General features: G+C 38.4%; 1 protein-coding gene across 1 annotated transcript in view; it reads left to right on the top strand.

Moving 5' to 3' along the window:
- zeb1b (zinc finger E-box binding homeobox 1b) overlaps nt 1-17,844 on the top strand; it is an 87,139-nt gene extending 69,295 nt beyond the window's left edge. The window contains exons 3-8 of the mRNA XM_073828333.1: nt 6,476-6,631; nt 8,606-8,808; nt 9,584-9,695; nt 10,073-11,739; nt 11,839-12,019; nt 15,128-17,844. Coding sequence (XP_073684434.1) covers nt 6,476-6,631; nt 8,606-8,808; nt 9,584-9,695; nt 10,073-11,739; nt 11,839-12,019; nt 15,128-15,801 — 2,993 coding nt within the window. The 3' untranslated portion in view covers nt 15,802-17,844. The remainder of the gene's footprint in view (nt 1-6,475; nt 6,632-8,605; nt 8,809-9,583; nt 9,696-10,072; nt 11,740-11,838; nt 12,020-15,127) is intronic.

The raw sequence follows: 17,844 nt of genomic DNA, 5'->3' as shown, positions 1-17,844 counted from the left end.
GTTTAAATCTCGCAATTCTGACTTTATAACTCGCAATTGCAAAATTGTATCTTACAATTCTGAGAAAAAAAGTCAGAATTGCATAAAAAGTCAATTGCAAGATACAAGAACTCGCATTTGCGGGGAAAAAAAGTCAGAATTGCGAGTTTTTATCTTGCAGTTCTTCTGAGAAAAAAGAAGCCAGAATTGTGAGATAAAAAGTCACAATAATCTTTTTTTTTATGTTTTAATCAGTGGCGGATACGGGCTTCCACAAGAAAGTCATGAATTTATAAGAATTTTTTTTTTAAATCTTTATTTTTAAAAAAGCCAAACGTGGGTATTCAGAAAGTGTAGCCACCTTGTTGATAAACTAGTTAAATTTACAAATCAACTAGTCACTAGTTAGGTGACTAGTCAACCATCATCAACTTTCTAACACTTGTAGTTCAATGTTAAAAAGTTTTAAGGGAAACATGAGAGAGCGTAATCTCTCTTAGAAACACTAATTGAGATGATTCAACACCATTCCACCATTCCTGCCTTTCAAGCACAGGTATTTCCATCAGAAAATGCAGACCTAGTTTTTATTGTGATGGTAAAATCTTGGCTCCATCTGGATAATAAGCCTTGATAAAGGGTGACTGCGATACAATAGAGCTCTTTTGCTTTCGACGGAAGGCATTTCTTCTGTTTCTGGGCTAATATGTATTGCCTGCAGTGTGGGGATTGTTTATGCTGGAAGAGGTGAACACAAAGTCTGTTGTGTGCGAGCTACCAGGGTGCTATTGTGCATTAAGGTTAGTGTTGCGGGACGCGGGCATCATGGCAGGTAATATAACGCCACTATGACCACGGCAACTTCGGGTTTTCATTCGGTACATTTTCTACTCTCTCCAGAAATTCATAGTCCTCTGTCATTTTCATTTCTGCCAGTATTCATTCATTCATTCCTTTCTCCCGGCTTCTCTGTCAGTTCTCTGCAGGATGGAGCTTCAGTGAAGAAGAAAGTCATTGTTTTTGGCAGAGCTCTCCAAACATTAAACACTTCACAGAAACCCGAGTTAAGAGAGAGGGACTACACACACACACACTCGAACATTTCTTTTCTACCTCCATCCCACCTTCATCTCTTTGTAGCCTTTCTTTGTCTGCCTGTTGCTTCTTTGTTGTAGCTCTGAATGAATTGTTGTTGTGAGTCTCTAATGTTTTCCCAGAAATCTTCTTTTCAACATGTTACAGCACAGGATCCAAGCACCTGTTGCACCTTTTCTTCTTCAAGTCATAGCTTTTCCCTCTCCATTGCCAAAGGCTCGGTTGCAGCAAGAAGTCCAGATATACGAGCCATTACGAGGTGTGTCACAGAGAGAAATTGGTCTGCCGAGATGTAATGTGCATTGTTCTCTGTTCTCAGACGTCGTGTTTGAGTTATATACACTTCTCTGCCTAAGCTTCCCATCATTCACAGAGCTCAGGGCTGTAAAGCAGCCACTAGCCATAATGGTTCAGCGCTATCAGTCCAACTCTCACTCTTTCATTATTTTCTTTTCTCTTTCTTTTTATCTTGGCAGCGATCTCTGTATTAGAGTACCACCTCGCTTAGAGACCGTACGGCTGAATCTCTGTGGTCTCTCTGTCTGTGTTTGTTTTAAGGCTACAATTCTTGTGCGCCCCTCTACCTCAACCTCCGCTTTTACTTTCCCTCCGTCTTTCACGATTCTTCTCGTTCACTGTCAGTTCTCGTGTTCTCCGAGATGAAAACGTTCCTCTTTCAGTCATTTATGGGGTAAACACTCCATAAACCAATATGATTACTGTGGTATGGATAGTGACGCTGCATATCCAATTCGATATGTCAGGCCGCTCTGTTTCCCTGTAATTTAACCACACGTTTCTTGAGCGGGCATTAGGAATCAGCCATTTACGTAATGCGGTGAGCAGAGGCACCTAGCATAATGGAACAAGAAACATGGCGGGTGGGTTTACCTCATTTTTTACTGTTGGGGAGGATTACATTCTATATTTGACTCTTAGTGCATGAGCATATGGTGATGGAGTAATTGGTCACTGGGGAAAGCGCAGTAAGTGCCTGACTCATAATGGAAATCTCACCAGAACTTTAATCAGGAAAAGTGAAGCTGGTGAATTCTGGGAAACGTAGTGTTGGCTGGTGGTCTACTATGCTGTGAGGCACATGAGAATCAGAATTATATAAATCTCAGCAAGAGATGTCTAGGTTGAACTCTACCCCCAAAGTTTTGGGTCAGTAAGATTGTTGATGTACTTTTCCTAAAATGGAGTAAAATAAGTAATATTGTGAAATATAATATGAATTTAAAACAACTTTTCAGCCATTACTGTAGTCTTCAGTGTCACTTGTTACTTCAGAAATCATTTTAATATGCTGATATATGGTGCTCAAGAAACTTTTTATTATTATCAGTGTTGAAAACTGTGATTTCTTTCAGGATTCTTTGGTTTGGAAGAACAGCATTAATTTTAAATGGAAATATTTGTGACATAAATGTTTTTACTTTTAATCATTTTAATGCATAATGGCAGAATAAAATAATTTTAAATAATTTTAACTTACTGACTTATAAATATATCTGCGTGCATAAACAATGATTTATTAAAACCAGGGAATGAATTATTATATTATGCACATGATTTAGAAAAATGAGGGAAAGAATTATTATATAGTGCGCACAATTTAGAAAAAACGAGGGAACGAATTATATTGTGTGCACGATTTAGTAAAACAAGAGAATAAATTATAATTTTGTGCACACGATTTAGAAAAACGAGTGTCAAATTATATTGTGCGCATGATTTAGTAAAACAAAAGAACAAATTATAATTTTGTGCACACGATTTAGAAAAACGAGGGAACAAATTATTACATTGTGCACACGACTTAGAAAAACAAGGAAACAAATTGTGTGAACAGTTTAGTAAAATGAGGGTTGAATTATTATATTGTGCACACACTTTAGTAAAACAAGGGAACAAATTATTATTGTGTGCATGATTTAGTAAAATGAGGGAACAAATTCTAATTTTGTGCACACAATTTAAAAAAAAACAAGGAAACAAATTATTACAAATGTGCACAATTTAGAAAAACAAGTTTTTTCTAACGATTTAGTAAAATGAGGGTCAAATTATTATATTGTGTGCATGATTTAGTAAAAAAGGGAACAAATTTGTATATTTTGTGCATGATTTGGTAAACAAGGGAACAAATTATAACATTATGCACACAATTTAGAAAAACGAGGGTTGAATTATTATTTTGTGTCCATGATTAAAAACAAACAAACAAGGAAACAAATAATTTTGTGCACACAATTTAGTAAAACGAGGGAATGAAATGTAATACCGTATGCATGATTTAGTAAAATGAGGGAACAAATTATATTGTGCAGACAAGTAAGTAAAATGAGGGAATTAATTATTTAATGCACAGAATTTAGTAAAATGAGGGAATGTATTATATTGTATGCATGATTTAGTAAAACAAAGGGAACAAATTATTATACCATACATACGTTTTAGTAAAATGAGGGAATTAATTTTTATATAGTGCGCACGATTTAGTAAAAAGAGGGAATTAATTATCATTTCATGTGCAGAATTTAGTAAAATGAGGGAATGTATTATATTTTGCACACAATTTCATAAAACAAGGGAACAAATTATAATACCGTACGTACAAGTTAGAAAAACGACGGAATACATTTTTAGATTGTGTGCTCAGTTTAGTGAAACGAGTGCATGATTTAGTAAAACATGATTTAGTAAAACAAAGGAACAAATTATTATACCGTAAGTACAAGTTAGAAAAATTACGGACTAAATTATTATATCCTGTGCTCAATTTAATTACTTCTGATGGACATGCCAAGCAAAAATCAGTTTAGGAGTGTTTTCTGTTCAACCCAGTATCTGATACAGGCTACATTTCAAAGGGTCATGTGAGCAACCTTCACAGAAAAATCAGATTTGAGCAGAAAATGAGATTTAGGCCACATTCAGCCTCGGTGAGAATGCCATAGTCAAGCGTAACTGTTTTGTTAGTGGGTTTAATGGATAGTGGAACTACGCTTACAGTACCTCACAAGATTTTATGTACATATGTCTTCATTTTCTCTACTTAATCATCCGAGTTAAAGTAAATCTGTGAACTGGCTAAGCTTTTACACTCATGTGACACAGCTCTAGCAGGCTAACTAGCGTGCCATCCTCAAATCAAACCAAGCCCGTCACAGAACACTCATGCACTTTATCTGACCTTCAGCCTTAATGTGTTTAACAAGGTCAGGATGTCATATATAATCATGTACGTGTATATATGCATGTCAGCCACTGAGCTTAGAATACAACACATATCTTAATTCTCTTTAAAGAAAGTGTAAGTTTGTTGTACAATCACAAGACGATCTCTGTCTGCCTCTGTCAACAGTTTTTTATTGCAAGGCCTGAGGGGATATTGTTCCTCACAAGATGTCACAGGACTTTAATAATGTGGTGTAATGAAGTGTTGAGCCTAGTTTGTGAACGACTGTTGTGTAGAGACATTCAGGTCTCTATCTCTGGCCCACTTCTAATGTGAGATTGTCACGGCTACAGTTGTGTTGTGATGTCATGACAACAGCGTGCTGTAATGGCTGTATAGTGCAGGGCAAAGCTTGGAGCAGGAGATCTGGTAATCATCTGTTCCTTCACTAGCGGAACATCTCACACCCTGATTTCAACACGATTTAAACCTCTCAGGAACGTTTGGGAGGGACCTACTAAAATATTTGCAATTGAAATCATTGGAGATCAAGACAGCCGGTCATTTCAGTGGAGTTTATCTTTTTCGGTTGTCTGCAAATGGCAAGAGTGTTGTTTAAATGAATATTTAAATGAACCTATAAAATTAGTATAGTCTACTGTTACTCGTTTATTTTTGTACCTGCTTAGTTGATAGGGAGTGTTAAGGTCCTGAGTCTGAAATTCTTGTCCGAAATTTTTGCACGTTAAAAAATAAATACAACCTCACATTGTGTCCAAAACGTTTACACACTGTCTCCGAAACTTTCCTTCGCACAAAAAAACAAAAACAAAAAAATGCTGTAGCAAAGACGTCAATATAACTTGTAAGTTAAACAATGTCACGTAACGTCACATTTACCTCGGGAAAAAAACTGACTCTCATAGTATATTTTACAGCATAAGTTGAAAGATTTTTTTTCCTTGAGAAAATTTGGCATGTTCTGTACCTAATATATATGGGACATTCTACAGAAATTTTTATATTGTTATGGACTGTAACATTGGGTAATTCATAACAGCGAGTAACACATTATTTAAATCAATAAAAAAAAAAAAAAAACATTTGAAAAAAGCAGAGAAAAAATAATGACTTCTGACACCAAATGTACCTGCAATTATAAAATCACCTATGTACCTGATATATATCCAAAATAATTGATATTGAATCAAATTGTGAAATGTGTCAAAACCTAGGCCTATTAAATAATAGCTAGTAATAATAATAACTATTGACCATTAAATATTATATTTAAAGGCAAAAGTGACAAAAAAAACCCTCTTTTGACAGAATATGAGTCATCTTTGTGTAGACCCAAGGACGTCCATCTATACTGTAGTGAGAAAAGCCTACATGTCAGACAAATAAACATTGTCTGTGTGAATCAGTGTCCCTTATGGAGACATCACTGCTGACAAGGGTAGAGTACACTACGAAAAGAGCTGCTGAGAAAGACAGCGAGAATGAGCAAAAGAACACTGACATAAACAAAAAAAACAAACCCTCCTCATTTTGTTTTTGTCCCTCGCATATTGCAGGATCTCTTAAATCGTTCCGACACACAAATGCACAAATGTCCTCAGGTGTTTCCGAATGTTGTTTTGACTCGCTAGCAAATGCCATTAGTTGTAATTGCTGACATTGCGGACTCATTTTCAGCATACGCATGAGAGAGCGCATTGCTAAGGCACAGAACAGCGTGCCGCCCGAGGGCTCAGTTTCTCCCGAAGCCTTCGCTTGTTCATTTGCAATCGTTAGTTGAGCCAATCTCTCGTTTGTGAGCAAAAGAGAATGAGAGTACATTTCTCAAATTAAAGAAGCTCGTTTAATGGGGACGTTGAGCTCAGATTGTGCATTAAGCCCGAAATTGAATTAGCTCTACCAGAGTCATTTCTTTTTCATTTGCTTTTAATAGGTAAATGTGCAATCGAGGACTAATATGTGTTTTTGTGGGTGTACATACCCACGTACGCGAAGCTATGTATCTAAAGCTCATACCCGCTCAAACTCCACTGAGTATTTGGCTAATGTACTGTTTAATAGTGAGTCACCACTAAGTATTTTGGCTGTTATTTGCTTTCATCCTTCATGTTTTTATCACGCATTGGGCTGTTTCACATGACTGATATTCTGTCACAGCGGTGAGCATCAATGTAAGTGTGTGTTTGTGTGTTGCAGTGAAAGAGGAGTGCGTGTCAGACGAGGATGAGAGGAGCAGAGATGCTTTGGTTGAGGAGATGCTCCAGCAAGGAGACACGGCCGTCATCTTCCCAGAGGCTCCGGAAGACGAACCACGACAGGGCACACCAGAAACCAGCGGACATGATGAAAATGGTACACACGCACACATCACATCGTAAACACTTCATTGTGTAACATCACAGAAGATGAATAGAAATGCAGAAGACATGAGGTTTCACATACTTTTTTCCTGCAACTGTATGATATTCGACATTCAAGTCTCACATGGGGAGACCGACACAATAGCCACACTTCTCCTTGACCACTAATGGCTCTGAAACGATTTTTGGTACACCTGTAACACCTGTGCAAATCTCCCATACCTGAGCTACTTTCTCACGTCCCTGTTGCTGTGTTTATGCGAGGGAGAACGTTTCACCTGACTGGAGAGAGAAGGTTAATAGGTTACCTGTTAACAGGTAATATGTTACCTGTGTGAGAGCTGGACAGAAACCTGGACAGGTGTTTCCTGCTTATTTTTCCAGTTGTTATTTGAACATTTTCACCCAGAAATACACTACCAGTCAAAAGTTTTGGAACAGTAAGATTTTTAATGTTTTTTATTTTTAAAAATCTCTTTTGCTCACCAAACCTGCATTTATTTGATACAAAGTACAGCAAAAACAGTACAATTTTGAAATATTTTTACCATTTAAAATGCAATTTATTCCTGTGATTTCAAAGCTGAATTTTTAGTATCATTATTTCAGTCTTCAGTGTCACATGATCCTTCAAAAATCATTCTAATATGTAGATTTGCTGTTCAAGAAACATTTTTTATTATTATTATCAATATTTAAAACAGTTGAGTACATTTTTCAGGATTCTTTGACAAATGGAAAGATTCAAAGATCAGCATTTACCTGGAATAAAAAGCTGTAACATTATACACTATACCATTCAGAAGCTTGGAGTCAGTATAAATTTTTTTTTTTTTTTTTTGGTAAAGAAATTATATAAATTAATACTTTTATTTATCATTAACGCTTTAAATTGATCAAAAGTGATAAAGATGACATTTATAATGTTTCCAAAAAATTCAATTCCAGATAAATGCTGTTCTTCTGAACTTTCTATTCCACGAAACCTGGAAAAAAAATTCTACTCGGCTGTTTTCAGCATAATAATAATACATCTTTTTGAGCAGCAAATCAGGATTATATAACACTGAAAAGTGGAGTAATGATGCTAAAAAATTCAGCTTTGAAATCACAGGAATAAATTACATTTGAAAATATATTCAAATAGAAAACGGTTATTTTACATAGTAAAAATTTTGTAATGTTTTTACCGTTTTTGCTGTACTTTGGATCAAATAAATGCAGGCTTGGTGAGCAGAAGAGACTTTAAAAAAAAAAAAAAAAACTTTTGACTGGTAGTGTATTAGCGTTATATAAGATAGATAAATGTACAGTGGTATATCTTAATTTGTTTGCACTATAATGGCATTTCAATTAAACTTGTTAATTTTTTAATGTTTGACGGCGTATGATGTGTCATCCGTGGCTTTATTATTCTGTTAATACGTACTGTCAAATCTTCTCAGGCTTGTTATTCATGTTGCTTTTATAACAGGCTCTTCTTTTTTTTTGTGAAATCCATTGTTCATCCATGTAATTATTTGCCTTGTTGCCTTGGTATTCTTTGATTACCCAGCTGCCAATCGTTGTTCTTTTTATTTTGGCTGCTGTTCTTCAGCTCTTCATGCTGGAGATATTTCAGAATGGGAAGTGTCACACATTAAAGATCTGCCCTAACTCTTACATTCTCATTTGCCAGTGCATTGATCCATGTCTACATGCGCACACACACACTTGACTGATAAATCATCTATGCCAGAAACCCATGCAACTGGATTGCCTTGTATTACAGTACATTAGTCTACTCACACACCTCTTCAGATATATTTGAACAACATAGTAAATAATTGTATGCAAATTTGATATAGAAAACACATTTTTTCACATTTCAAATATATGCTTTTGAAGATAAAAGAGGGAGTCACATGAAAATGAGTACACATACACCTCTACACATCTGTAACACTCTCTTCTCTCTCACTCTCAGGCACGCCAGACTCATTTTCTCAGCTCCTCACCTGTCCCTATTGCTCTCGTGGCTACAAGCGTTACACCTCACTGAAGGAACACATTAAATACAGACACGAGAAGAGCGAGGACAACTTCAGCTGCTCTCTCTGCAGCTACACCTTTGCCTACCGAACACAGCTAGACAGACACATGACTGCACACAAAGCTGGCCGAGAACAGGTATTATATCCTTATTCTGTAATGTTTGTGAGAAGTGTGATTTAATGACATAATTTGGTTTAATCTAACATGTTCAAAATGGTTTCTAGGGGCTATAAAATTACAAGATTATTTCAAGATTACAATTTTAGATGATTTTGTGTTGTAGTGAAACCCAAATATCTAAAACCAGACTCAAACTGACTGGATTTATGTGACCCTGGACCATAAAACCAGTCCTAAGGGTTCATTTTTTTTAATTGAGGTTAAAGCTGAATAAATAAGCTTTGAATTGATGTATGGTTTGTTAGGATAGGACAATGTTTGGCCGAGAAACAAATATTTGAATATATAGAATCTGAAGGTGAAAAAAATATATATATATAAATATTGAGAATAGAGAAAATCGCATTTAAAGTTGTTCAAATGAAGTTCTTAGCAATGCATATTACTAATCACACATTAAGTTTTAATATATTTACGGTAGAAAATTTACAAAATATCTTAATTGAACATGATCTTTACCTAAAATCATAATGATTTTTGGCATAAAAGAAAAACAGATCATTTCGACCCATACTATGCGTTTTTGGCTATTGCTACAAATATACCTGTGCAACTTAAGACTGGTTTTGTGGTCCAGGGTCACATATAAAAAAAAATGTTGTCAATAAGCAATGTAAGTATATTTGATATATCGATGGCTAAAAAGTAAACAGTTTTTGAAATTTTACACTTACAGATAAATTACAGCAGTATTGTTCATCTGATTATAATGCATTCTTTATGTTTTTAGCGGCATGTTACTCAGTCAGGTGGAGGAGGGAATCGAAAGTTTAAATGCACTGAATGTGGCAAAGCCTTCAAGTACAAACACCACCTGAAAGAACACCTGCGCATCCACAGTGGTGAGGAATGTTTGCAAGCATGCATATGTGTGCAATCGTTCACTTCTTTGTACAAATTTGTAGGCATTCAAGTACTTCAAAGTACTTACAGTACTTGCTGTCAAAGGCTTCCTAAGAGAGTTTGTCCTTTAAACACTGCAGACTGTTTTTATAGCCTTTATGGTTTGGGAAAAAAAAAACCTTTTCTGTACTGTAGTTTCTTTTAAGGACAACCTATGAAATGTCTTTTTGATTTGAAGAGATTTACCCACCATTCTTCTGATCATCACAAATCAAACGCACAATGTATCCTTAGCAGTAAAATCAATAGAGTTGAAGACCTCTTTATATATATGTGAATTGTCAGTTTTCTCATTTCTTTATCGTATGTTGTGTAGGAGAAAAGCCTTACGAGTGCTCCAACTGCAAGAAGCGTTTTTCTCATTCCGGCTCATACAGTTCCCACATCAGCAGTAAGAAGTGCATCGGCCTCATCTCGGTAAATGGGCGGCCGCGAACTTCTCCCGCCACCGGAGCTGCCAAGACCCCGCAGTGCTCTTCCCCATCCCTGCCAACCTCTTCCCCCACGGCACGTGTCCAAGTCCGAGACAAACTGGACAATAGCAAACCCCTTCAGGAACAGCTTCCCTTGACACAGATCAAGTCCGAGCCACTGGACTACGAGTACAAGCCTGTGGTGGTGGCCCCTTCTGCTAGAGGTGTAAATGGCATATTCCAGGGTGGGGCAGCAGCCCCTCTTCAGGGTGCTGTACAGGCTGTTGTGCTCCCAACAGTGGGTCTGGTATCGCCAATCAGCATCAACCTGGGGGACTTACAGAACGTGCTAAAGGTGGCAGTGGATGGGAACGTCATCAGGCAAGTGCTGGAAAAGGGCCAGCAAGCAGGGACAGGAATTGTTGGAGCAGGAGGGGTGGGAATTGCCCAAGCACCCCAGCAAGTCATACAGGCCATTAGTCTTCCCATCTTGGATCAGGATGGTAATGCTAAGATCTTCATCAATTACAGTCTAGACCCTTCACAGGCCCAAGCAGTCCTTCAAAGTCCGAAGAAGGAACAGTTGAACACAGAAGCCTGCAAGGCTCAGAAGCTGCCCGAGGACTTGACTGTCAAGACGATTAGGGACAAAACCACCAACACTGTGGATGAGAAGAGTATTTTACACAATGACACAACACTTAAGCACTGTGGTAAAGATGGACATAGGGTAAACGGGAAAAACCTTGAGGGGAAGATCGACTTGGAGGAAGGACTGTGTCCTGGCCAGCCTCCGCTGAAGAACCTTCTCTCCTTGCTCAAGGCTTACTTTGCCTTAAACAACGAGCCCACTAAGGAGGAGTTGGCAAAGATATCCGAATCCGTCAGTCTTCCGGCGGAGGTGGTGAAGAAGTGGTTTGAGAAGATGCAGTTGGGACAGATCTCTGTAGATCCCTCCTCACCCCTGGCAGAGGATGAGCAGACCACTCCTGGGGATTCGGATGGGACTACAGAGGTATCAGAGTCGGATAAGCAAATGAACTCAGAGGTGCAAGGAGAGAGGGAATGCTGTAGCCCAGCCGAGGGCATAGCAGCTGGGGAGAACGGGATCGAGAGTGTTCCTACATCCCCTTCACCACTAAACCTATCGGCTGACGGTCCTGTCCCAGCCAGGACTCTCGAGGAAGGCGAGGGACCTCTCGATCTGTCGCTACCAAAATCTGCTGCTACAGCTGCTACGGCTAGCGGTCACGTAAACACTGTTTACTCGGCTCAAGAGGAGCCGCTGAATTTGACTTGCACAAAGAAGGAACTGCTCAGCAATGCAAGCACCAATGCTGCCATATTTGCCAGCCAACCAAGTGCCAATCCCATAAACATCGTGACCACTCAACTGCCCACCCTAGTGGCTATCACTGACCAGGGACAAGCGCAATGTCTTCGTGCACTTACCACCACCAAACAGACCATCCTGATCCCGCAGCTGACTTACAGTTACACCACTACGTCCTCCAGCCCAGCAGGGAACGACACACCGCAGAAGAACATTATACACGTCAATGGCATCAAGGTGAGAGCCCTACACTGCCCGCATGTGTGTATGTGCATATGAATTTACCTTGGTTATGTTATTTCAAATGACAATGATCTGCTTTTTCTCACGATGTAGGAGGAGAAACAGGAGATGGGATCAGAGGTCACCTCAGCATTGGAAGAACAGACAGACTCAGACTCAGGGCCGACGAGAAAAAAGATGAAAAGGACGGAGAGTGGGTTGTACGCCTGTGACCTGTGTGACAAAATCTTCCAGAAGAGCAGTTCGCTGCTCCGCCATAAATACGAACACACAGGTGGGGTTCTCACGCAAGAAAACAGTTTAGCCTGTTTTTAGTTGTTCCTTCATATGCAAATGTCTGGGCATTCACAGAAATATGATGTGAAGTGATATTGAAGGGGAAATTATGACAGAATACATTGTATTGCAGTAATTTTACCTATTACACAGGGAGCAGAACTGAATTTCAACCGCTGAGTTCCAACCGCTGTTAAATTACACGTGCTGGAGGGTGCGGTGACTTATTTTCCCTCATCCGCTGGCCAAATACATTACCTTCTCACACCGAACCCAGGCTGTTGCATCAGTTCTCTGTTAGTAATTTACACTCCTCCTCCCTCTTTTGCTTTAAAAACATGAGAAGTTAGCGAAGCCAAGAGCCGGTCACCTCTCACTGTTAAGATACCTGGCCAGAAAGTGAGCAACACTCATCCAAATGACATCACAGCGCCTTGAACCACAAATTGTGCTGTCTTTTCTCTCCCTCTTTTTTTTTTTTTTTTTTTTGTCTGAAGCCACAGTTTATAAACTTCCAGGCCTTGGTGGAACTGGCCTGTCTTGTGCACCACAGCTTGTTTTGATTCATTGTTTGGTTTTATTGTCCATGGCTACATAACAACATGTAATGCAATTCTTAATGCCTTAAAGATCCAGGGTTGAACTCTGGGTGTGGGGGGATTTCATGTGCTGTGTGTAGAGATTACGAGAATGTTTTTTTGTGGTTGGGACCCTTTATAAGTTGAGCTGTGTGACAGCTCTTTAAAGCATGCATATCATTGACGAAAGCAAGTCTATTTAATACATCATACTGTGGCGTACAGTAATTCTGTCGATCAGCTGTATCAACAAACATTGGGCCTCATTCATTAAAAACTTGCATAAATATGAGTAAATTCGAAAGTAATTTGCACATAAAACACACCTTCCCGAAAACTGGATTCAGAAACGACTCGTAAACATCAGATTTGATGGTTAAACGTGTATGGAAATGAATTCCGATAATTCGTAAGCAGGGCGTGTGTGTGCGCGCTCGTTCACAGTTAGCATAATCCCCGTCTGTGAACTACAACTACAAAGTTACATGTCCAGGAACACTGTAAAATATTCTGACTCCCTTCCAGGTCCAGTATATTGCATATATGCAAAAGATTAATAGACCATATGCCTAACAATAGATATTCAATTAAAGATTAGTTCACTTCCACAAAAAAAATGTACAGATAATTTTCTTACCACCCTTTTGTCATGCAAGATGTTCATGTCTTTCTTTCTTCAGTTGTAAAAAAAAACAAACAATGTTTTTTGAGGAAAACATTTCAGGATATTTCTCCATATAGTGGACTTCTATGGTGCCCGTGAGTTTGAACTTCTAAAATGCAGTTTCAAAGGGCTATAAACGATCCCAGCTGAGGAAGAAGGGTCTTATCTAGCGAAAAGATCGGTTATTTTCTAAAAAACGTTTTTTTACAGTTTATACATTGCTTGTCTTGTCTAGTTCTGCAGTGCGCATGCATACTCTGTGTATTCCGGTTCAAGACAGCTGAAAATGTTGAAAAAGAATGTTGAAAAACTCCCATCTCATTTTCTCCTTAAACTTTAAAATTGTCCTACATTGCTGTTTTACCTTTTTCTGTAAATGGAGTTTTAACTTCTTTACACGTACTTGTAAACACTGGGTCGGTACTTCTGCAGCAATGTAGGACGATTTTGAAGTTGGAGGAGAAAATGAGATGGACTGGAGTGCACACAGTACGCAGGCGCATCGCAGAGCTAGACAAGACGTGCATTTGTGATTAAAAAGTGTATAAACTGTACTTTTTTTTTTTTTTTTAAATAACCAATCGTTTTGCTAGATAACACTCTTTTTATTTAGTTTAAACTCACGGACACTATAGAAGTCCACTATATGAATAAAATTCCTAAAAATGTTTTCCTCAAAAAACAATTTCTTTACAACTAAAGAAAGAAAGACATGAACATCTTGGATGACAAGGGGGGGGGGGGGTGAGAAAATTATCTGTCAATTTTTGTTCTGCAAGTGAACTAATTATTTAACGTGTGTCCACCACAAATGCTGGAAAGATGCCAGGCAGTCTTCTGAAATCGGCCAGCTGGATTTTGGTTGTACAGCATTTTTTCAGCTGAGAGACTTTGGTTGCTATGATCCACAGCAGTAATGTATTACCAGTATCTCATTTTGAAGAATATTATGAAATATTATTATGGTAGTGCATCAGAATTCAGTGTCATCAGTTTGCCAAAAAGAACAGAGGTGTACATTTCTTTCGTACCAATGAACGTTTTTGAAAATACAAACATTTTCATATATTCGAAAGTTAAGGTTCTACTCGTGTTTAATGAATAAGGCCCACGTATCATAAACTTCCAGTGGATGTGGCATGATTTTTAACGACCTAAAGGATTAGTTCACTTCTAGAATAAAAAATTAATTAAAAATAATAATAATAATTTGCTCACCCCTATGTCATCCGAGATGTTCATGTCTTTCTTTAGTCGAAAAAAAAAAAATTAAGGTTTTTGAGGAAAACATTCTAGGTTTTTTCTCCATATTGTGGACTTCAATGGGATCAGCAGGTTAAAGGTCCAAATTTCAGTTTCAATGCAGCTTCAAAGGGTGCCAGCCGAAAAAAAAAGGGTCCTAACAAAACAGTCAGTCTTTTTCTAAAAAAATAAAAATGTATATACACTTATCTATGGCCAAGAAAGTATATACATTTTTATTGAATTTTTTTTCGAAAATGATCGTTTCTCTAGAGAAGACCCTTATTCCTTGGCTTGGATTGTGTAAAGCTCTTTAAAGCTGCATTGAATCTGCACTTTGGACCTTCAACCTGCTGATCCCCATTGAAGTCCACTACATAGAGAAAAATCCTAAATCCTCAAAGCCTTAATTTCTTTTCGATTGAAGAAAGAAAGACAGGAATATCTTGGATGACATAGGGAAAGTAAATTATTAGGAAAATCCTATTCTGGAAGGCATATTTACATTAGCGCAAGTTGCGTGGAAAAAAGCTCAGCAATTATCATTTTTCTCTGTATACTCTAGTATTGAGATAAGTACTCCAAATTAAATACTAATAGAGTGCAACGTCATGCCTTTCAGGAAAGAGGCCTCATGAATGTGGGATCTGCAGCAAGGCCTTCAAACACAAGCACCACCTAATAGAGCACCTGCGCCTGCACTCCGGAGAAAAGCCGTACCAGTGCGACAAGTGCGGCAAGCGCTTCTCCCACTCTGGCTCCTACTCGCAACACATGAACCACCGATACTCCTACTGTAAGAAAGAGGCTCAAGGCCAAGGGCTAGGCCAGGGAGTCGAGGAAGAGGACAATCCTGGCGAGGAGCAGCCTCGAACAGGCAGCACAGCGACCTCGCCCCCTTCCCACTTGGACTCGGACGAGCGAGGGAGTAGTACCAGAGAAGACGAGAGCGAGGAGGACGAGGAGATGGGCTCAGGGAGCTTAGTAGACGAGGATGAGATTCAGGTGGTCAAGATTGGAGAGGAGGGAGATGGCGATGAAGACGAAGGAGAGCGGATGGCGGAAGACGGTGACGAGGAAGGCGAAAGTGAGGAAAATGAAGGACAGACGCTGAAAGTCGTAGTGATGCAGGATGAATGTGAAGACGATAACGGAGAGGACGAGCGAACGGCGGAGGAGGCCATGGACACGGAAACTCTTGAACACATGAAGGACACGACAGAAAGAGAAAACCCGGCGGACGATACGATTGAAAATGAAGAAAACACAGCCGATATGAATGGAGACGTCAAGTGAAGCCACAACTGTGTTTCTATGACCCTTATTCCTTACAACGTTGTTTTACAAAGTTACTAATTTGAAGGAACAAAAAAAAGACGTTTTCTCTCCGCAGATGTTTCTCTCTCTTCCTGAGAAGTGACTGTGCTAAGATGAGAATGAGGTGAGGAAGAGAGCGTGACCGCTCTTACGCTGCATTTAAACCCACTACTGTGTATAAACCCCCAGGTGTGCCTGATAAATACGAAATAGTTACTTTTTCCACAAAAAGACAATTTTCAGTGTTTGAGTATGGTTTGTATAAATGCAAAGTTTAACAAAAAAAACAAAAAAAACAACGCATATATGGACTGAAAGCTATACACGTTTTGGCTAATAATGTTTTATTACTAAAACGCCTTGGGTCAATTTCTTTTATCAGTATTACTAATTTTTGTCACTCTCGGTTTACCCTCAAAAGCTGTACAGTTGGGAGAGAGAGATTTCTATACGTTTTTATTGCCAATGAACAAAACTCAGTATTTTCTTGCATTTGAAGGAAAAAAAGTATCCTGTGCACTACCATATTCCCAGTTTACCTATGGAACACCTATGTGGGCCTTGTGTTAATGTCTACCTTCCAGTATTAGCGCCCCAGACTTATTCCCTAAGCCACGCTAGCGCTCGCTAGCACAACATTTGTCTGCCGCCTCATTTCAAGTGAGCCTTAAATGTCAAAAGATTGATGTGGTTACGGTGGGAGGGCTTTAACGAATCCCAAAAAGCCAAGACGTCAAACGAAAAACCTTAGTAATCCCGGACAGCTGGTTTTAGACGTACGTAGTCTTCGTCACGTTCCAGGTGATCGCCATCAGTCCCTTCCCCACCCATCATCCACCCTTATGCAAAAACATGCATGTTGGAAGTGCCATTGAACAGTGCTGTGACGGAGCAGCACACTCGCGTGGGGCTCATGCTGTCTTTGATTTTGGTAGCAACATTTTGAACCCCTGCACCTAAACCACTAGTCCTGACTACAGGACAAGACTGCCTCTTTTATTTTTTGATCAATCCAGTAAGGACTACACTGCATCAAGAATTCAGGAAAGATGATCAATGAGCAAAAAGGAGAAAAAAGAAGCTCTTTTTCAGCCTTGAAGTATTTTTCCCCTGTTTGGTGCACTTGTTTCTCTTGTTATCTTTAGCTGCACGACACTTTTTCTTCAGGTAACAAACGTAGGCAGATATGATCAATGAAGAATTCACTTTTAGTGTTTTTCGGGGGGGTTTTTCGGTCAGCCTTTTTACCTGTCAGTATTAATTTTTTTGTCTTGTTTGTAATGAAGTATTTTTTGTTTGTTTGTTTCAGTGAACATTGTGTAATGTTTTTTTTTTTTGTTCTCCTCAGTAAAGGCAGTATTACCCCTCCCATCCCTCACCAGTATAACTTTACATTTTTAGTTTTAGAGACCTTTTATATTTATGTGTCTTATTTTTGTATTTTCTTTATGGTTATTTATTACACAATGTAGTGTACAATACTGTAGTTTGTATTAATACAATAATATATTTTAGTATGAAGAATAATTTCGAAGATAAATGAAATCAAAGCTGGGGAAGAAACTCTAGCATTTCAAAGGGTTTTAAAATAGAAAAAAGTATTATTTTCAAATTTTCAAAATGCATTGTTTGAAAAAAAGAGAAAAACAAAAACACCCATAAAGTATATCAGAACTGTTAGCTTTTACACGTCACTTTCATGTTATTGTCTCTTACCCCACTATACTTTGAAGCTACTGAAACCTAACTGTATGCTATACACGCATGAGTCCTTGCTGTTGTATCGAAAGATTGTCCTTCACCATGAAACTGTGCTGCCCTTTTAATGAAGCCAAAACATCATCAAATGTGTTGTTTTTTATTATTATTTTTTGGTTGTGCCAATTTGTAACTCTCTTTGTCTACATCAAGGCAACAAAGTCTTTTATATGTCCCTGTTTTAACCTTTTTAGTGATAGCTTTTTGTTTGATTGTTTTATTTTGTTTTTTTAATGACTCCCCATCTCACAATAAAATACTTCA

The sequence above is a fragment of the Garra rufa genome, chromosome 22 (assembly GCF_049309525.1).
Source record: "Garra rufa chromosome 22, GarRuf1.0, whole genome shotgun sequence".
Classification (NCBI taxonomy): Eukaryota; Metazoa; Chordata; class Actinopteri; order Cypriniformes; family Cyprinidae; genus Garra; species Garra rufa.
The sequence above is the reverse complement of the archived record's forward strand: the minus strand, read 5'-3'. Positions and strand labels throughout refer to the sequence as shown.